Source organism: Impatiens glandulifera, chromosome 1 (assembly GCF_907164915.1).
Source record: "Impatiens glandulifera chromosome 1, dImpGla2.1, whole genome shotgun sequence".
In the NCBI taxonomy this organism is placed as follows: Eukaryota; Viridiplantae; Streptophyta; class Magnoliopsida; order Ericales; family Balsaminaceae; genus Impatiens; species Impatiens glandulifera.
The window spans coordinates 15326046-15348312 of record NC_061862.1 but is presented as its reverse complement, the minus strand read 5'-3'; the positions used below and the strand labels follow the sequence as shown (position 1 = coordinate 15348312).

Below are 22267 nucleotides of genomic sequence, written 5' to 3'. Positions count from 1 at the left end.
TGTCATTAATTTTATTTTCTAATGTTTGATGTTTTACTAATTTGTCCTCATTTATACATCCACACTAGAATATATTTATTTTATTATATTAAAACTTAAATTATTATAATTATTTACCTTTAAATTTAAATTGTTATCGTTTTGTTTTTGTTCGTAAATAATTAATTCTTATTAATTAAAATAAGGAATTATAAAAATATAAACTTGATGTTAAATAATACCTATTACAATTTTAATGAAAATCATCTTACAATCATACAACTTTTTACTCCAAAGAAGAACTACTCATAACAATTAATGATGAAAGAGAATAAATTGAAACGATTTTAAAGGAATCGCTACTCAAACATCTAAGCAACAATGAAATTTGTCTTTGACCGAGGGTTGGTAAGTAACACCGGGAAAAATTCTTTCAAATGTGTAAACTATAAAAATCACTTGTCCTGAAAAAACTGAAAAAACTCGAGGTTCTAAAATTTTCAACCACAATTTTCGTGTCGAGAATCTTTTTAATAAAATATTATTTTTAAAAGATTTATAAAAATATGTCCCGACATTTTGAATTTATTTATAACAATAATTAATTTTGATCAAATCTTAAATAATCTTTTAGATTTAAGATAATCAAATAATAATTTGATTAAGGAAATATGTGTTTAAATTAATTAAAAATAATTAATTCAAAAGAACATTTATTTGATGAAAGAGTCGTCAATTGATTTTTATTTAAAATCAATAAAAAATATTTTATATACGTATACAAACGTATATTTAACTAGAGATTTTTTTGAGTTCGATGTTTAGTGATATTCGAGAAAAGGCTTCGCACTATATCCTTCGTACCCGTTAAAAACGGTTTATACTTTATAAAATTTTGGCTTTTGAATAATTAGTTTTATTATTCAAATCCTAGACATGTACATATTTTCCTTACATTTAAAATCGTAGAATAATATTTAAATGCTAGTACTTGCGATTGATATCGATGATTGTTGAGGAAAATACCTTAAAATATCAGTTTAAGATATTAAGATCTAAAAATAAATTGCAAACAGGACCTTATCAAAATATTTTAAAGAAAATATTCTAAAATTATTTTGAAATCGATTTCTGTTTTTTTTTAGAGTTTTAGAAAATGAATTGGGGCTTCAAATTAAAAAAATGAATTTTAAAATTTTAAAATCTCAACCAAACATGCCATAAGACCGACCCTCTCGGTCGGGGTCGAGGTACGGGAGATATCGATGATTGTTGAGAAAAATACCTTAAAATATCAGTTTAAGATATTAAGATCTAAAAATAAATCACAAATAGGATCTTATCAAAATATTTTAAAGAAAATATTCTAAAATTATTTTGAAATTGTTTTCTATTTTTTTTAGATTTTTAGAAAATGGATTGGGGCTTCAAATTAAAAAAATGAATTTTAAAATTTTAAAATCTCAACCAAACAGGCCATAAGACTAACCCTCTCGGTCGGGGTCAAGGTACGGGAGACTCTCGGTCCCGGGTTAAAGATCCTCGGCCGGGTGCAAAATTCCTCGATCGAGGTGCGATGATCTCTCGGTCTTGGGCTAGGAATTCTGAGTTGAGTGCAAAATTCCTTGATCGAGGTGTGATGAGCTCTTGATCTTGGGCTAGGAATGAGCTCTCGGTCCTAGGTTAGTCCCGGGCTAAGTTTCCTCAATCGGGTGTATGGGAGGGTTCAATTTTTTCAGTCTTGGACTAAGTTTCCTCGGTCAGAAATCGAACCTAGGTCAAACCTTTAGTCAATCATCAAGAACATCAAACTGCAGGTTTGATGATTTTGAATGGGCCATGATTCGTTGATCCAATGACATGGAAAACTTCGTCTAGTCCTAAGGATCATTTATAACATCCTCTCAATGCATCATTCAATCGGGATGATGTTTCATTCAACTCAAACAATTTTGAGGTAAAAAACGAATTTTTGATTTTTAAAATTTGAGGAGTGTAAGGAGATTACCAATAACTTCATTATGCCTTATAAGATCAAATGAAACCAAAACATGAAGACTGGTTGTTCGTTTTTAAACAATTCAAAAACTAATATTTTTTTTTTAAGAATTTAGTTTTTGATCAAATATAACCGGGATGGCTTGGAATTGACTTGAATATGTTCTTAATATCCTTAAAAATGTGTTAGAAAGGCTTTGGATTGTTGTACTTGAGTAATAATTCAAGAACATAAATCCGATTTTGAAAATTTTCAAAATCAAATTTGGGTATTTCTAATTTAGATTGATTGATTCAGTTTTGATTTGACAGAAAGCTTATAAATGACATTAAAATCGTTTCTCAATCAAGAAATTAAACAATCAGACAATATATAAGATCGGTCGAACCCAAAATATAAAAATTTCAATTTGAACTTGTAAATCAAATTACAAATTAGAGATCACTCCTCAACTATTTTAGAAGTTTTATGAATGCACATATTCGAGTTTTACAATCTCACGAAGATTAAAAATTTCAAGAAAAGCTCGAAAGTTTTAGTGGAGGATTTTGTTCAGGATTGATTGAGGGCTTGGAGTGGATTTTTGCCTTTAGTTTGCCTAGAAGAGGCTATTTATAGCCTCACAAGGTCGGTTGATCGACCAAGTGTATCGAATTTCAGTCAAAAGTCACCCGTTTTGTTTGTTCTTCATCCAACTTGATCGATCATTCAATGATGAGGCATATGATCATAGGTGAAATGATCACAGGGGTAGGTGATCATTTCAGCTTTTAAATTAGTCGATTTGGTGGACTAACGTCGGAGTTTTATCTTTGAGAAATCAAAGGTTTCGGTTGTTCATCATTTTCATTCGTCGCAAGGAAGAAGACAAACCAGAAGAGAACAACGTCGTTTCGGACCAAAGCGCGGACGCATGGGCGTTTTGTCTACATTTCGTCTACGCTTGGGTGTTCTGTTGCATCTAGGCTAACGACGTTGAGGCGTGTGTTAGTTGTTATGCTGCTTCGCAAACACGTGTCTCTTCCGTTGTAATGGGCGACGCCGCAACTGACTATTGGGCGTTACTGCAGGGGCAGAGCCAAGATTTGAAACCTACCTGGACTAATTTTTTAACAAAAAAATCTACCCGGGCTAGTTTTATAATAATATCAAACAAAGAGTCAATAAAGACGAGAAACAATTAATAACGACGATAAATTACCGTCGTTATTGATGAATGCATACATAATATCTGGGGCTACCTGGGCTACAGCCCGGGCCGGCTTGTACTTGGCTCCACCCCTGGGCGTTAGATAACATTACAACGCTCATACAATAGTTGTGAGGTCTGCTGCACTGATTTCTCTTGATTTCGGTTGTAAAGATTTTAGCTCTTTTCGAACTTTGGGGCTTGTTTGAAATTGATTTTTTCAATCCCTTTTGGCTCCATTTTAACCTAAAAAATATTTTGAATAAATATGACATTTATTTTATCTATTTATTTTAATTCTTTTAACTTCTTAAATTTATTTGAGATAAAATGTATACAACATTTATCTCAAATTATTATTTTTTTTTTTTTTTGTTATTATCTTAATTAATTGGGGTTCAATTATTATAATAATTAATTCTATTAACTATTTAATTATGTTTTGACCTTAATTTTAATTATATTTATTCAAAATAAATATTTTAAAAATTATAAATTGTGATAGGTAAAATCTAGTGCTTACAAAATGATAACTGATTATATACAAATATAATCAAAATAACGAAAAATTTATAAGAATTATTAGAGGATACATATAAAAGGGTCTATAGATAAAATTTCAAAATTCTTTATTCGAAAAATAAAAATAACTCTAGATTCGATAACACCATCTCTTTTACTAAAAAAAGAAGACGGGCACGAACTCAAAAATAATCACTAACACAACTGTAGAGTATAAGCAGCAGACGACCCATTAAAAATTAAAATTATTATTTATATTATAAAAATTCGAGATGACAAATCTGATCTATTTAAATGCCAAATAAACACACAATATCAACTCAAATCTGATCTAGTTAAATATTAAATAAACACACAATATCAACTCAAATCAAATCCACACCAAACACATTTATATCTATTTATATCCGCACCTAAATATAGTAAGCTTAATTAATTTATTTCATTCACACTAAAATGTATGAGAAGCCAGTCAATATACTTTGGAGAGTATTTACATATTATATATATATATTATATATATATATATATATGGAGAAACCAATAATTTTATATTTGAAAGTCACAAAATATAAAAGGTACTGTGATGTAAAAAATCAATAATTTTATATTTACTCTTCACACCTACACCATTTACAATATTGCCAATTACAAATCCTTTTAATTATTGTCTTTATCCCTTATTTGTTATTATTTTTAATTTAGGAAAAATATATGATATAATTTTTAATTTAGGAAAATAATATGATATAATTTATAATGTTTTTAGTAAAAATTAATAATATTTTCCTATAAAAACATTTTAAATACGAGTACCACTAAAACAAGTTCGAAATAAATTGTACACTTGATTAAAATAATATTGAAAAAAATAAAAATAAATAAATTATGACCTCTACATGTATGATCCATGTGTATTTTTTTAAAATCGAAATCAACTTAAAATTTTTCATCTTTTAAAACAGTATTTTTATTTTTATTAGTAATTTCTTACATCTTAACAATGAAATATGTACTGTTTTTTTAGATTTTATTTTTTCATCTTTTAAAACAGTATTTTTATTTTTATTAGTAATTTCTTACATCTTAACAATGAAATATGTACTGTTTTTTTCTTTCTAAAATTAAACAAATAAATGAAAATGAAAATGATTAATGGTTATTTATTTATTATATAAATTAAACTAATATCCTTAATTAGAATTAAACATAGATTTTTTATCTTTTAAGTGATAATATTTCTATTTCTATTTTTATAAATTAAATTATATGTTAAAAAAAATGTATTTTTATAATTAGAAACTTTACAAAATATCAACTTTATTAGTACTATTATCATGGAAAGACAATCGGACCCCATTTTGAACAATTCACAAAACCAAGTATTGAATTGGACCCACTATCTCCATAGCCTTCTAAACAAGAAGGCACCATCTCATCATCTTCATCATCATCATAAGATGTCTATTTTTCAATCTTAACTGTGGATTGATGCCAAAACCAAACCTTTTTTATTAATTTTTTCTGTCATCGTGGCTTGTGGGTCGTGGCTAACGTAAATGAAATCCCAATCTCAAGATTCGTCAAACAGTTGGAAGTTATTGGTCCTAGTGTGCGACTGATGCTCTCACTTATCGGATTCCCATGTGCAAGTTGGTAAAAAAGCTCCCTTTTTCAATTTCCATCTTTTTTTATTTAGTGGGTTAGGCTCTTCTTTTTCAGATTCAATACATTTCTTTACAAACCCTTTTTAGTCTCAAATGGGTTTGTCTCTGTTTTTCATTTCAACTGATGAATCAAGAGAGAGATAGTTGTGTTTCTTCGATGAACTGACTACCGGCCGGCCGAATTGAAGGTGGGTTTTTCTCCAATTTATCTAAAGGTTCAATCTTTTTCAATTTCCTATAATTCTTGATTATATAACGTAAAGATTTCATCTTTCCCTGTTGTGGGTTTGCTTAGATTTTACAATCTCATTCAAAGTACACTCTTTTTCTTTACATCGATCGAGATTTCTATAATATATTTTTTTTCAACAGAAGCTTCTTATACAAATTACTTGAGATCTTAGTTTATAAGATGGAAATCACTCTTCTGAAACCCGATCAGAGCAACAACAACAAGGATTTATTAATCAAAACCAGTAAATTGTCAATCTCCAAAGCAAGAAGAAGCATCGAGAAATCATTTGTTAAACTGAGTAGCAAAATTCCCCGACATATCATCAGCATAGAAGAAAAATACCTTCGACATTGCTTAGAACTGATATATGTAACCGCCTCTTTGAACAATCCATCTTGGGAGCCGATTTCTTCAAAGATACCATCTTTTCCAGCCATGACACCAATGATTCGCGGCCATGAAGATGGGGAATGGATTGTTGGTTCGATTACTCAGAGTAAGAGCATATTGAATATACTCAAAAGCTCTTTTAATCATAAAGATGAAACGACACACATAAGATTTGATTCGGGGAGGATTCAAACCACAAAATCCAGAGTTTCTGATTCAATAATGGGAATGGTTCAGCTTACATGGAAGGCAGGTTCTCCACATTGTGTTTTCTTATTAGATAGTCACAAAGAAGTTTATACGGCTAAAAGGAGTTCGGATTCAGTTTATGTTTTTCACCAGTCAGATACTATTGTGGGTAGGATGAGAGTATCCCAAACAGATTCGGAGATTAAGGAAACAGAGTTTGTTCTGTTCGGTGTTGACGATGATGATCTCATCAACGTGTCTAAAACCCAGATCCTTAAGAAGAAAAACAACAGTGGGTTGTTGCAAAGGAAAATCAATCAAGTTTTCAAGACGAATCGTTCATCAATAGAGTCAAACCGAGATTCATGTGTATGGCCTAGACAGGAGGATGATTATTTTTTACCCAATCTCCAACTTATTGCAGTTGTTATTAAAGAACAAATCCATACCCATCAAAAGGAAGAGGAAACAAAGGGTTGGGGATTAAAGTTTCTGAGAAGAATTAAGAAGATTAAGGAAGAAAATCTCGACATTGATATTGTGGTTCCTGCTGGAATTCATGGAGGTCCAAGAAACAAAGAAAGCGGTCCTTCGGGTCTCCTAGAAAGATGGAGATCGGCGGGGAGATGCGATTGTGAAGGTTGGGATATGGGTTGTTCATTTAAAGTATTTAAAACTCGGCCAACTGATACCACTTCTTGTTCTTCCCAACCTCGTTCATGTTCATCGTTTGATTTGTTCATAGAGGTATTAATTATTATTGTTATAACTAATAATATGTAAATGTTATTAGCACATGCATAATTTTCTCTATTAATGTAGGGCTCAAGTGAATCCGCGGCGGCGATCAGAATAACTAACGTCGACGATAGATTGTATACAACCCGTTTTGAATCGGGTATTTCAGCTTTGCAGACGTTTGCAACTGCAGTTGCGGTTATTCATTGTAGGAGTCCTCAATTGAAAACGCAGCAAGATCAAGATTTTTAGCTTTAATAATAACTAAAATACAATAATTGATTAGAGATTTCAGTTTATTTAGTTATTGACAGTCACTATATTTATTAATAATTGCAATAATTTGTATGTAATTGTAAACTATATATTAGTGATTGCTATTAGGCAGACATGATTGTGTAACCTGTAATACTTCAATTGAGAATAACATACAAATTTTACTAGAGATGCAAATATGGCATGATTCATCGGAAAAAAAGTTCAATCAGTGGTAGTATTTCGAGTGAAATATATTATTTATGTAAGTGTTATCGCGAGCAATCTAAATTCACTGTGGGAACGGAGTCTCAATTAGCTTATGGGATGATGTCTGGTACAGAGTTAAATGTCTCGTTGTGATGTTTTCACATTACAATTTGTAAGAATGTCACTTTAAGGACATGTTTGATCATCTGTTTATCGATTTTGTTAGTCGAATCAGATATAATAGGAGGGCATAATGAGGTAACACTGACAAAACATAGATTATTTTTATGTGGATATTGTTATAACTTGTATACTGAATTGTCTCTACGAGTGCGGTTGAGAGAAGTTGTGGGAATTCAAAATTCATTAAAATTTCGTTCTTTGACTGGAGTACTATTCATGATAAGATTTTGAGTCGTTGTAGAATGTGTGGAGGTTGAATCAACATTTCACATTTTCTATATTGTTTTTGGGTAACCGATATTTGAAGCATTTTTTGAAACATAAAATTTAGTTGGTTTCTCGAAGTATTGAGAGGTTTGGATCAAGATAGTAGATTGTCTTTGTTTTTTTATATCATACTTTATTTCATTCCACTTAAATGCTCATTCTTTTAATATGTAATAGATGTTTTCAAAAATAATAATAGTAGTTTTTTTTATTATCAATTTTAAAGTTATTACAATAATCTTAACCAAAGGAACTCTCTTGTCATAAATACCATGAATTAATGAAAAAGAGTGTTTTTTTTTATAATAAAAAGAACATGATTACAAAGACAGCTGTCTTTTAATAGAGGAGGCATTAGTCAAAGAGAAGTTGGTAAACCCCATTAGTGTTCTCATTAAGTGGCTCAGTCTCACTGTCGTTTCCTTTGAAAGGTTATTATCAACGTTATGGGAACAAATTCAAATTTATACAACTTTTTCCAAAACTACTAAAAGACAAAGCTTGGAGCCAAGATTTTCAAATAATCAATTAATAGTGGCCAAGACTTTTCTTTTCTTTTGACAATAAGCACATCAATTCCTTAAAAAAAACAAAATCAAAACAACTCTTCAAAGTCCATACAATAATTTGTAAAACAAACAAACAAACAAACAAAACAAAACAAAAACATCTTTAAATTCCACTAGTACAAGGTGACAATCAAAGCCCAAACATATATGCACAAAATCTCCAAAAGACATACTTAGGGGGTGGTGGTGGTTTAAATTTACAAGGCCTAGTTTGGATTAATTGTTCCACTATCACTGCCTTCTCCAGTAAGTGTATGTCCTGGATCCTGCATTGTGAATTGACCAAGTTTACAAACATTAATCTAATGAGAAAATATCTGATTGAAAACTGGGGATACAGAAGAACACTTACTTCCACTCCCCATTTTATATAATCCGGAGATTCGCATGCTTTATACTCGTCAACCAGGCTCATTAGTACGTCTCTTGATTCATCAAACTCGGACAGATCATTGTCCTGCCATTGTCCAATTTTTCTTTTTCTTTTAATGAACCAATCAATGAAAATAATAAAACTGTTCCGCAACATAGACAGAAACTTACCTCAAACATTGGGAAGTTCCTATAACTGTCAATAAAGGCTTGCCTTTTCCTCAACTTCTCATATTGACTCAGGCACTTGCTGAAGAGGTGCCGAATGCTAGTATGACTTGCCAACATCAGACCACTCACCTAAAACAGGTGAAGGGTATAATTCAGTGAAATTTCAGACAAGTACTACATCCCAATCCATAATAATTTACAATAAAAAAAGGAATCAAGTACAGCCTCACCCTATGAGATGTTTGAACATAAGGAGATTTCCTGGACAGTGCGACCTGCAAAGTAACATATAAAGAAGGTTGGTTTATCCCAATCTGGGAACGGAAAACTTATGAACGGAATGGTTGATAAGAATACTAAATGCATTGACGACACTTGCCTGAATACTTGCTGGGCCCCATTCAATAAAATTGACAAGTTTTCTTTCACGTATTCTCTGTAAACTTTCATGGACCTGGTTTAGAAACAGGAAGAAGTTTTAAGCATTAGTTCAAAGAAGAGAATGCATACTGGTCAAGGTTTTGCAATGTATCAGCCTTCATATCACAGAATCTATTAACCCTGTTAACAAATTGATAGTGAATAGTTTAATAAATGTTCATGACACTTATATATGATGTATTGATTCTTGTATTACTGAAAGAAACAAGCATTAACAGTCCTACAGCCTATCATGAAGTGAACAATTAAAGGATAATTGTCTGCAAACAAAAAGTGACAAATCAAACATTTGTCTTTTAATCACTGTCTTCACACGTATCCTAAAACTTATCGCCATGTTTCATTACACGGTAAGATCAAAGGAGGACACGCATTGGAGGTTAAAAATGCAGATGTAAAATTTTACCCAATAGCAAATATAAAAAATTCTAGCAACAGCTTCTCAAAGTCCTAGAAAGTTAGCCAGACTCGTATATTTTCCAAAGTAATCATGATTTAAATCAGCGAATTATCTATTTGTCACTGGCAGCTTAACCTTGCTTTTTCGGTCAAAGAAGTCAACCTGTGTAAGTATTGAAAAGGCAACAAAAATTATTTTGTTCCCAGGGGATCGTGTAGTAGGGCATCACACAGTGACAAGAGTTGTCTGTTTGCTGGTTGAATTTTATGAGAGTTGATAATTCCAACTGAAATCGCTACTAAATCTTACCTGAGTAGGATCTACTTCCCCTTGAATAATATTCAAAATTGATATGTATTTTGCCTGGCTTGCCTCTTTTGTTCGAGCATACGAAGATACCATTATGTTCTTTGTCTGCAAACAAGTATAAATATGCATACAAAATGTTCATTAGGACAACACAGTCAAAAGATTCATGGGAATGACTTAAGAATACAGCATCATGCCTGGAGAAGTCTCCTCATAACATCCAAGACAGTAGTTTTACGAATCATATTAGCCTGCATGACAATGGAATATCTTACACTTCAACATTCAAAGAACTCAATTATAAACCCAACATATAAGTTTAATGAGAGATGCTACCTAATTGGACTATGATTGTTGACAAGTTACCTGTCTCTCCACTGTAAGTGGCGTATAACCTGTCATTAGAAAATGACATCTTGGTGTGGGAACTAAGGAGGCAAGAAGGCCAACCAAGTCGTTATTCATGTAACCAGGATAGCGCAGGGTGGTTGTGCTAGCAGACATTACAGTTGAAACCAATGAATTGGTTTGAGCAAATGTAGGATTTGAAAGATGAAGGCGCTCCACAGCAATTCTGTTGAGTGCAGTGTTGTCAAGGACAACAACACAGTCAGCATTTAAAGTGAGACGTTTAAGCGTTAGTAGTGAGTTGTAAGGCTGGACCACCACATCACTAGTCTCCATCTGATTAGGGAATACACTGTATGTTTGTATAAGCTTTTTGCTGTATCGATCATTCAGAGTCTCCAACAAGTAAGAACCCATACCTGCATACAATTGACAAATTAATGGCACAAGATAAATTGAAAAGGAACTCGTCTCTTTTAATGAACCACCCAAAACTTTGTGAAACAACTTAACCTAATTTCTAAGACGCATGTGTTGAGACAAACTTACAATTAACAGTATCCCTAAATCTATTTAGTTTGTGAACACATTTCTATTTACCTAAATGATTCTTGTGCTCTATATATGCAAATGAAGCAGTACATCTTAGACAACAGTTTGTATTACTAAAGCGTCGCAAAGTCAAGCATGTGGCCAATCGACTTCTTACAATGCAAATAACGTTTCAAATAAAAAGATAGGGGGAAAGATAAATGATTAATGAAAATGCCTCAACATCATGCAACTTAGTGGAGGTTATGATTACTAAAAGCAATACACGAATATAATAACCCAAACAAGTTATTCAGATCACAATCTTCCACCACCGAAGCAGGCATGAGTACATTTTTTTTAAAAGATACAACTTTCATTAACCAATGGGTCGTGAAGATAGGCATGACTACATTTTAGAACTATAAAAATAAAGAATCATGATTTCCCCTTGAATTAAGCAGTTAAATGACATTTAATACGAGCTTCATGGTAAATTACATAAAAGTGAGTAAGACTGTTGCATTTCTACCATGTTTAAGGATTTCAGAACAGGAAAAAAAATGATATGAGAGGACTATACCAGAACCAGTCCCTCCAGCAATTGAATGGCATAAAACAAAGCCCTCAAGACTATCACTTCCATCAGCTTCTCTGTCAATCATGTCCATGATATCCTCCTCAACACCTTTTCCCTGATAATATAAACAACAGTTAATGCTCCATCATTCAACAGTTGAGGATAAATCAATATAGAAAACAAATATATGTACAAACTCCATCCTTTCCCTGACTCTAAACAGAAATTGCATGGATAATGGAACATGCAAAGTGATGGACATGATTGATCCTTGTTATGAAAATATACATACATTAAAGTCACAGTTTATATGAAAACAAAATTAATCTAGATTAATATGGATAATATCATTGAGCAGTTGAGGAAAACTAAAGACAAAGATCAAATATGCACAAACTCCAAACAAAGGTTCCAATCGGACTACCAGGACGTTTTACTAAAAAATAAGTTTACCAGTTGCACAGTATCAAGACAAATCAAATATTAGAAGAATTTAACAAAGTAACCTGGTCATAGCCACTGGCCCAGTTGTTCCCAGCACCTCCTCCATGATCTGAAAGAAAAATATTCTCATGATTGTAGAGATTCTTATAATCACCATTCTGAATCCCATTAATGACCCTAGGCTCCAAATCAATCAATAAAGCTCGTGGTACGTAGTGCTGATCATCTGCTTGGTAGAAGAAAACATCTTTCCTGTCACCCCCCTGCAGAAGTTAAGACTAATCGTCATTCAGATGAAATGATGCATCTTTCCTACAAATCATACATGAATGTGGAATGAAGTCGTAAATCTGGTATTTTGAAATCATAGGGTTATTAAAGATAGGTCTACAATTAATAGGACACAAACATAGGTCTACAATTAATACAAGAGTAAAGATCTTAGCAAGCTGCAAGTCCCTCTCAACATAGTATTAAAGTTAAAACTATTGAGACATTAAAAGATAAAAAGGCAAGTGAATCAACTACAACAACAAATGGGTAGTTCAATAAAGTCATGTTCTCTCCTGAACCCCAGGAACTAGGTTAATTGGGTAGGAAGAAAGATGATAGGAAGTGAACCTGGGTGGCGAAATCTTCAAGAATACCGTCTTTGCTGATGCCGTGTTCGAGGCATAGCTGCTTCCAGAATTCCATTCCGATCTGGTTCCCGCATTGTCCAACTTGCAAAGTGATTATCTCTCGCGGCATTTTTGCTTGGTTTCTGGAAAGTTAATAGTCTATGGAGTGAGTTAGGGCGGATCTATATGAAAATGGGGTTTCTCTCTCAAAAGGCGGGGGCTTGTGTTTTGAAATGGATAGAGGGATTCATCCAGCGAGCGAAACTTCACACTTCACTCCCCGCGGCAAATCTTACAAAGGGATTTGTCCAATTTTTTTTTTGAACTTGAAAGAGGAAGGAGACAAAGACCTTGTTTGATAAAGTTTTTTAATTAATTATTTAAGTTAAATGATTACACTATATGAAAAATAAAATTTTTGTTAGTAATTTATTTGGTTTATGATACAATTGTAAATTTTATATATTTAAATGTTTACAAGTAGATTGCCCATAACGCATTAGGGCAAACACGAACATTTCGAATAACACACTTTCGGCCCATTTATACGGATTAAATCTATAGGTAATTGGATAATTATCTCAAACCCGGATTATAATTAGATAATTACCCATGAAACCTAACTTTCGAATTGTTTCAATAGATCAAAATGTTAATATTAACCATGATTACATATGTAAACAATAGTATTAGAACCGATAAATATTTCATTAATTATAGATAACTTATAAGATCTTTTAACAATAGTTACAATAAAACTGAAAATACCCACTACTAAATGAGATAAGATTAAACTACAATAAAAGTGCAAAACATTTGCACTAGTATAAACTTAATAATAAACTATCATTAACCATCTCTCCTTTAAACTATATTGCATTATCATCTAGATCATATTAGTCAATACCCATGACACTTCTCAATTTCTCAAAAATTTACATCTTCAATGTCTTAGTCATAATATATTAATATTTGAACTTTGTTCATCAGTCCTGTAATGCACAAGTTCTATCCAATTTTCATTGGACAAATATCTGATATAATGATAAAGAATGTCTATATGTTTGTTTCTCTCATGTCTTACATCATTTTTAGATAGTCTAATCGTAGAAAATGATCACAATACATCATATTGCATTTCTTTTGTAAATATGAGAACATCTAAAATCATCTTCATCCATATAGCCTGACATACTCTAAAAATAATTGCAACTAATTCCGTTTCAGTGGTAGACAATGTTACAATTTGTTGTTTTTTTTAAGACAATGCCATAACAACTCTTCCCATCATAAAGACACATCCAAAAGGGTTTTTTCTATCATTCATATCTCCAACATAATTATGATACGATTTTAGAAATAAATGAGAAGAAAATACCACCTCGCCGGAATGAACGAGAGATGCCGATATGATATTAAAAGATTAGATTGTTAGAGTATAATATAATATATTTGGAAGATATTATCACAATATTATAAATTGTAATAATATCAATATTATAAATTGTGATAATATCAATATTATATTATTTATTTTCCTTATATATCAATTATAATGTCTATATAATAGACCTAATTTATGTAATCATACATAACAATTCAATACAATCTTTCTCGCTTTAGTTTAACATGGTATCATAACCTTGTTATCGTTCTTGAGTCAATCAAGTGATAGTCTTCCGCTGCCTCCATCAATGATTACCTTAGTCATTGATGGAGGGATCTAATAATTTATTATTAATTTTATTTTTTGTCGGTGATCTTAAGTAGCTTATCTAGGGTTTTGAATTTCATTTGAGTGTATTTGTTTTCGTCTAGTTGGATTGGGGATTTTGGTAGCTTGGTGGAAATGAGTTTGGTTGTTTTGTTCTTAAGTGAGGAGGGTAACTTGGACGGATCAAAAGTTAATTTGGTTGAATTAACTGGTTTAGAAGCATGTTGGTTTTATTATTAGTCTTGGAGGAGAGAAAATCGGAAGTGAGTTGTTGAAGCTTGGTTTGATTGGTCTTTGTTTGATTGGTTTTGGTTTTGGTTATTTTGTTGAGTGTAGGGAGTTGAATTTGGTTTGGTGTTTTCCTATTTTGAGAAACTTGGTTTGATTGGTTTTGGTGGTTGTTGAGAATAGGGAGTTGAATTTGGTTTGAGTTTTCCCTAAGTATGGTTTGATTGGTTTTGGTTGTTGTGGGTTGTTGATTTCAGTTTGTTTTTTGGAGGAATTTGTGAAACTTAGTTTGATTGGTCTTGATTTGGTTGTTAATTGAAGAAGTGTTGTTTTTCCCGTGCATGGTCAATGGATTGGAAGAAGAGAAGAAAGAGAAGAAAATTAAGAATGATGCGTAACTTCTTATTGTTCGTTTCCGTTTTCTGATTGTCAAACTCTCAATGTTTATTGTTGTTGCATTGTGAGTTTGAGTGGGATGTTAGAGTATAATATAATATATTTGTAAGATATTATCACAATATTATAAATTGTGATAATATCAATATTATATTATTTAGTTTCCTTATATGTCAATTATAATTTCTATATAATAGACCTAATCTATGTAACCATACATAATAATTCAATACAATATTTCTATTTTTATTTTAACATAGATGAGAGAAGAAAATCGAGATACGCTCTTAGTCATTTTATATCCCAATAATGATGAATCTAGATGAGGATATAAACCTCAATAGAATCTTTCTATTACAACTATTTGAGTGAGGTGGCTAAAACTACATAGACTTAAATACATATAAAAGGAAAGTTCAGAAACTGACAAAAAAAAAAAAAGTCTAAAAGAAAGGAAAATACAAATGGTAAACAAACCTAAAAATATATTAGTTTTAGATTAGGTGGTCTTAATTCCTCCACATGTCACGTACTCCGTCCTATCAAGTACATTTTATAACATTACTCCCCCTTCAACAAATCGACGTCCTTGCTAATTAGAATCTGATCTATTTTCTAACTACTTCACTTCAACTTCTTTTTCGAGAATCAATTTCCCTTTTATTGAGGGATTCTCAACATTGATTCAAAGCTACATCTAGACTTCTTCTGCAATTGGACAATTGCTCTAGTTGTAGTCAAATCATATTCTTATCCATTTTTGCTAATATTAGTGACTTTAGAATAATCAATGATTGGAGTGGATTTAGAGCTGTCATGATTTCTTATAGTTTCGGTTGTGGCAGCAATAATTCAACATGAGGGGTTTGAGAATCATCCATTAACTTTATATTTTGTATGGCTTGCGTTGCAAGACATTTCTCCTTCAGATACTCCACAACAACTATGAATGCAGAATCATTTTTAACGGAATGCTTTATAATGTTAATCAGTGTACTAAGATTTGCCTCAACATACTTAGCTCTCACTATATGGTGCAAGGTTTTTGTCAGGGTAAACATCTCTTTTGCGATATCAATAAGAGATTTATTTGGCAATATGTAACTAATACTCCCATCTTTTGCACGGACAATCAAATCTCCACTCATAAGGTCCTACAACAACAACGAACTGTTGAGCATTGAGATCAACATTTTGCAAACCATACATTTGAAGATATGAATCCTCAATAAATATTTCTTTCTCATACAACTGAATGCAAAGATCATAACTATGTTTGTAGGCCTCTGTCAGAGGATCAACTACATCAAGTTGAGATGTTGAAGAACACAACCTGATTCGTAACATGTTATACATATACAAGAGATATTGTGTATCTTCTCTAACATATTTTTATCACTTCACAATGAAGGGAACAAAGTCTCCAATCTGTTTGTTGATATGTTTTGTTGGCTTTCCCAAAGGTGAGTAAGAATATACTTCAAACTATTTTTTACCAGTTTAACACCTTTGAAGCTTGTAAAGTATCAAACATGTTGTAGACGAATATGTCAAAGTCCCTCTAAAGTCATAAAATGCTACGGTCTAAGCTATGAGTAGTTTTTTTTTGTCGGATCTTTGAGAACTTTCATGAGATAAAAACCAATATGAATATGGCACTTCATTGCACCACAACAAAATCTTCAGCTCCAGTTGAAATTTGGATCACACAAGTCAAGTTTTAAAATGATTGAGCTCCACATCAATCACAACTTTATTAACACTTCTTAGCTTGACAGCTAGCAACTTCAAATCATTGACATTATACACCAACTTGAAAGGAGTATCCTCCAATAAAAATGCCTCCAAAGGTGTTTGTAGATGAAACAAGCATCACTACTTTGTCGTCCAACATGCTCTAACGACTGATTTGAGTTGTTAATAACCATTTTATATGCATCCTGGGAGTGAGGTACATAGGGAATGTGCAATGTCACTTTATCTTTTGTTTTTATGGCCTTCACATCTCTTGTAACTACTATCATCTTTTCCTTAGCTGCTCCCATTACCAGATTCAAGTTGTATTTAGGAACTGACTTGCTTTGTTTTAAGTTCATCGGTTGGATGATAGGTGTATCGCAAATCAAAAGACCGAAATGTTATAGTAAACCCTTCTTAAAGCCTTCCCATGTAAAAGCTATAATTAGATTTCTCGACTATAGATAAGAGATATACCACGATCTTGCATATCTAGAAAAATGAATCAATGTTATTCTAACCTTAGTCACATTCATCGTTCGATCGCCTCGGAAATGTTGGGGAAAAACCCTGACAGAACCACAAAAGAAAAAACAAACTGAAAGAACACTAACAGAATTTGATAACGGAGTTCGGCCAAAATGTTGCCTACGTCTCCGAGCACTAAGGCTATCAATTAATAAGGAAGAAGAGATACAAATTTGGGTGCAATAAACCAAAGAGGGGAGAGTTTCTTTTATACACTAAGAAACTTCCCCAACTCCCATCATCTTCCGATGTGGGATTTCTGCTAATTGTGAATATAGTTTCTTTTATATACTAAGAAACTTCTTTCACTCCCATCATCTTCCGATGTGGGATTCTAATTGTGCCAAAAACAACAAATCTCCACCTTGACACAATATCCAAATACTAATCTTCAATATTAAAAAATAAACCTTCAGTGCTTCCAATTGGCGCTCTTCAGCGCCGACTCAAACGCGGAATGTGTTTACCAAATCTAAACAATTAGATTTGGTTTTCCCCATGTCTTTCATCTCGAACTCTCTACCCAATTGAGCCTTCAATTTGTCAACTTCATATTGGCTCTTTGATGCTATCAACATATCATCAACGTACAAGAGTAGATAGATGTAAGACTCATCTTACAATTTGCGCAAATACACACATGAACTGAATCTGCTTCCTGTGTACTTGTGCTCCATCATAAACTTGTCAAGTCGCTTGTACCATTGTCTCGACGATTGCTTCAACCTGTACAATGATCTGTTCAACTTGCAAACCCAATTTTCTTTATCAGCAACTTTGAATCCATCTGGTTGATAAATGTAGATTTCCTCATTCAAATGACCGTGTATGTCTGCGGTCTTCACATCTGGTTGAGCTAGCTCCAAATTCATCTGCGCTACCAAGGCCAACAAAATTCTAATGGAAGAGTGTTTAACAACAGGAGAAAGTACCTCATTATAATCACCTCCTTCCTTCTGAGCGTAGTCTTTAACTACCAATTTTTCCTTGTAGCGAACATCAAATTTTTCAGGAAATCCTTCTTTCTTAGCAAAGATCCATTTACCACCAATAGCCTTCTTCCCTTTTCGTAGATGCGTCAACTTGCATGTCTCATTCTTCTGAATAGATTGCATCTCATCTTCCATAACACCTCTCCTTTTTCCATTTTCAGTACTTCAACTGACATCTGGAAAAGTGGATGGAACATCATCTACAACTAGAAGTGCATAGGCCGCCATGTCAACAAACCGACCTGGTTTTTGAATAACTCGTCTTGGCCTATTCACAGCAATTGATTCACATTGTTCTGAAGGTTCTTGGGTCAGAACCTCTTCCTCATTTAACTCTTCGTCTGTCGTCGGAGAGTCACTTCTAGTTGGGCTTATCTTTATCTGCTCAAACTCCACCTGTTGCGGAGTACAATCAATTTTGTCTGGTGTTACCTTATTCAACATTGAATAATCATCAAAAGTAACATCTCTACTGATAATGGTTTTCTTTGCATCCAAACACCAGAGGCGATACTCTTTAACTCCCGTAGTAAATCCCATAAAAAGAGTCTTCTTTCCTCGTGGATCCAACTTTGATTCAACTACATGATAATATGCAGTAGAACCAAAAATATGCAAAGAATCATAATCAGTTACAGGTTTTCCAGACCATACCTCTAATGGAGTCTTGCCACCAAATGCAGATGATGGTAGGCGATTTACCAAATGTTGAGCGTATGACACAGCTTCTGCCCAAAATTTCCTGTCTAACCCAGCATTAGACAACATACATCGAACTTTCTCCACCAATGTCCTGTTCATACGTTCCGATACTCCATTCTGCTGTGGTGTTTTTCTAACTCTGAAGTGTCGAACTATGCCACACTCTTGGCATAACTTCTGGAATGGATCATTCTTGTATTCTCCACCGTTATCAGTCCGGAGAACTTTGATCTTTCTTCCTGTCTCGTCTTCAACTTGAGTTTTCCATTTAAGAAAAATCTCAAACACTTCACCTTTGTTCTTCATCGTAAACATCCATACTCTTCTGGAAAAATCGTCAACAAAAGTATCAAAGTAATGTCTACCTCCAAGAGAAGGAGTCTTGGCAGGTCCCCAGACATCTGAGTGCACATAATCCAAAATGCCCTTGGTATTATGCATAGCAGTGCCAAATTTTACTCGCCTTTGTTTTTCCAGAATACAATGTTCATAAAAATCTAACTTACAAACTTTTGTACCTTTCAATAATCCTTGCTTGACAAGAGTTTGCATAGATTTCTCACCAGCGTGCCCCAATCGCATATGCCATAACTTTGTTGCCTCTAATTCCTTACTGCTCCCGGAAGTTGATACACATGATGTCCCATTAACTGTACTACCTTGATAGTAATACAAATTATTACTCTTTTTGATAGCTTTCAACATCACTAGCGCTCCAGATATTACCTTAAGAACTCCATTTTCCAATTTCACATGTAGGCCTTTCGACTCCAAGGCCCCCAAAGAAATGAGATTATTTTTCATATTCGGTATGTACCGAACATCTCTAATAATTCTGGTGGATCCATCATCATTCCTCAGCTTGATTGAACCCATCCCCTTTATTTTACATGTATTAGCATCTCCCATGTAAACAACTCCACCATCTAGCTCCTTAAAGTCAAAGAACCACTTTCGAACTGGTGTCATATGATAAGTGCAGACTGAGTCCAATATCCACGCATCAGGATGTGATGTTGTGTGTGACATCGATAAAGAGTATTCTGAATCTGCATCACCTTTGTTTTCTGCAACATTCGCATCTTCAGAATCTTTCTCTTTCTTCTTTAACTTTGGGCAGTTAATCTTCCAATGTCCTTTCTCACGACAGAAAGCACATTCATCTTTGGCAACTCTACTTTCAGATCTTCTTCCTTTCCCTTTTGATTTGCTCTGCTGACGGCCCCTGACCATCAATGCTTCATCTGCTGTATCTACTTTGTTTTTCCTTTTATCCTGCTTTCTCAATTCATGACTATATAAAGCAGAACTTACAGCATCAAGAGAAACATTTCCCTTCCCATGAAGTAACGTTGTTTCTAAGTGTTCAAATTCATCAGGAAGGGACGATAGCAACATCAAAGCCAAATCTTCATCCTCAAACCTAACGTCAAGGTTTAACAAATCCGCTACTAACTGATTAAACTTAGTTATATGCTCATTAATCGTAGTACCTGATTGGTATTCAAACCGGAACAGTCGCTTCTTCATAAGGAGCTTATTCTGACCACTCTTCTTCAGAAATTTATCCTCCAATGCTTGCCACAGCTTCTGTGCAGAAGTTTCATTCTTCACAGCATACTTTTGCTCTCTGGACAGGCACGACCGAATTGTTCCGCACGCCAACCGATTCATGATACTCCACTCTTTTTCTTCTATACCATCTGGCTTTCCGACCTCAATAGCAACATCTAGACCCTGCTGAAAAAGACAATCTAGAACCTCACCTTGCCACATGCCGAAATGCCCAGTTCCATCAAAGATCTCCACCGCAAACTTCAAGTTCGACATCGGTGTCCTCGTCCAGGATGACGAAGGAGTTGACGCCCCTTTTGAAGACTCCACCATGCCAAGGACGAACCTTCGGCTCTGATACCACTTGTTGGGGAAAACCCTAACAGAACCACAAAAGAAAAAAACAAACTGAAAGAACACTAACAGAATTTGATAACGGAGTTCGGCCAAAATGTTGCCTACGTCTCCGAGCACTAAGGCTATCAATTAATAAGGAAGAAGAGATACAAATTTGGGTGCAATAAACCAAAGAGGGGAGAGTTTCTTTTATACACTAAGAAACTTCCCCAACTCCCATCATCTTCCGATGTGGGATTTCTGCTAATTGTGAATATAGTTTCTTTTATATACTAAGAAACTTCTTTCACTCCCATCATCTTCCGATGTGGGATTATAATTGTGCCAAAAACAACAGGAAAAACTACTCTGCTAAAATAAGACACCCTTCTACATCAACATCATCAAACTTCGGGAAGTCTACCTTCGTCAACCGTATTAGTGGTTCATACGAAATTTCTCATTACGGTCCTATTTGGGAGGATCCTGCTTCGTTAGAAGGCTCTATACCTTCTTTACTAGAGAGAACATGAAACTGCTCTTCAATGGAACCCACTTTGGTTTCGATCCATTTTTTACTTCGTCAAGCGTTTGAGAGATCGATGGGACACACATATAGATTCGTTATTCGATTAATGTCTCGTTTCGACCATTGTAAGGAACGACGACTCTTATACCAATTGATACAATTTTTTAAATAAATAAGAAGAGAATACCACCTCGCTGGGATGGACGAGAGATGCTGATAGGATATTCAAGGATTAGATGAGAAGAAAAACAAGCTATTCTTTTAGTCATTTCATATCCCAATAATGATGAATCTAGATGATATTATAGATAGGGGTGTTCAATATTTGGCCTGAACCGAATATTTGACCGAATTCGAATTTCATTTTCGGTTTTCGAATCGAATTTCAAACTAATTCGAATTCAAATACGGTTTTCGAATTGGTTTTCGAGTTTGGGTTTCAACTCAAAAACCAAACCGAAAAACAAATTCATTTCTTATTATTTATTCTTCCAAACTTAGCTTAAGAAAAAGTTCAAAATAATCAAATTAGAATATTTTGAATTCAAGATTTAATAATAAAAGAAAAAGAAAACAATAGCACCAGTGGTCTAGTGGTAGAATAGTACCCTGCCACGGTACAGACCCGGGTTCAATTCCCGGCTGGTGCAATTTATTTTGAGTTATACTAGTTCCAAAAAATAAAAATAAAACGAATTTAGTTCAATTCCCGGCTGATGCAATTTATTTTGAGTTATACTAGTTTCAAAAAATAAAACGAATTTAGTTTGAATTCGAATTCGGTTTGGTTTTCAAATTGGCTAAAAAATATAGAAATTCGAATAAACCGAACCGAAGAACTCAAAAATCAAACCAATGAACACCCTTAATTATAGACCTCAATGAAATCTTTTTGATGCAATTTATTTTGAGTTATACTAGTCTTATTGTTTCAACATGTACG

At 33.4% G+C, this 22267-nt stretch overlaps 2 protein-coding genes and 1 non-coding gene across 4 annotated transcripts; 2 read left to right on the top strand and 1 right to left on the bottom strand.

Moving 5' to 3' along the window:
• Positions 1-5152: 5152 nt before the first annotated feature.
• LOC124921358 lies at positions 5153-7318 on the top strand. Of its 2 annotated transcripts, none has more exons than XM_047462007.1 (3): positions 5153-5544; positions 5729-6917; positions 6993-7318. In XM_047462007.1, the coding sequence occupies exons 2-3, from the start codon at positions 5769-5771 to the stop codon at positions 7158-7160; spliced, it is 1317 nt and encodes a 438-aa protein (XP_047317963.1). In that variant the 5' UTR covers positions 5153-5544; positions 5729-5768; the 3' UTR covers positions 7161-7318. The 2 variants fall into 2 exon arrangements, with proteins under 2 accessions (XP_047317963.1, XP_047317964.1); XM_047462008.1 differs by having other exon boundaries at positions 5153-5571.
• Positions 7319-8418: 1100 nt separating this feature from the next.
• Positions 8419-12911, bottom strand: LOC124919415 (tubulin gamma-2 chain). Its single transcript, XM_047459648.1, has 11 exons — positions 12610-12911; positions 12051-12251; positions 11548-11659; positions 10452-10852; positions 10283-10336; positions 10086-10190; positions 9315-9389; positions 9166-9210; positions 8936-9064; positions 8745-8849; positions 8419-8658 (listed from the first exon to the last, which is right to left on the bottom strand). The coding sequence occupies exons 1-11, from the start codon at positions 12736-12738 to the stop codon at positions 8599-8601; spliced, it is 1416 nt and encodes a 471-aa protein (XP_047315604.1). The 5' UTR covers positions 12739-12911; the 3' UTR covers positions 8419-8598.
• An 8992-nt stretch (positions 12912-21903) lies between these two features.
• Positions 21904-21974, top strand: TRNAG-GCC. Its single transcript has one exon. It is a non-coding gene; the product is annotated as a tRNA-Gly (tRNA).
• Positions 21975-22267: the final 293 nt, after the last annotated feature.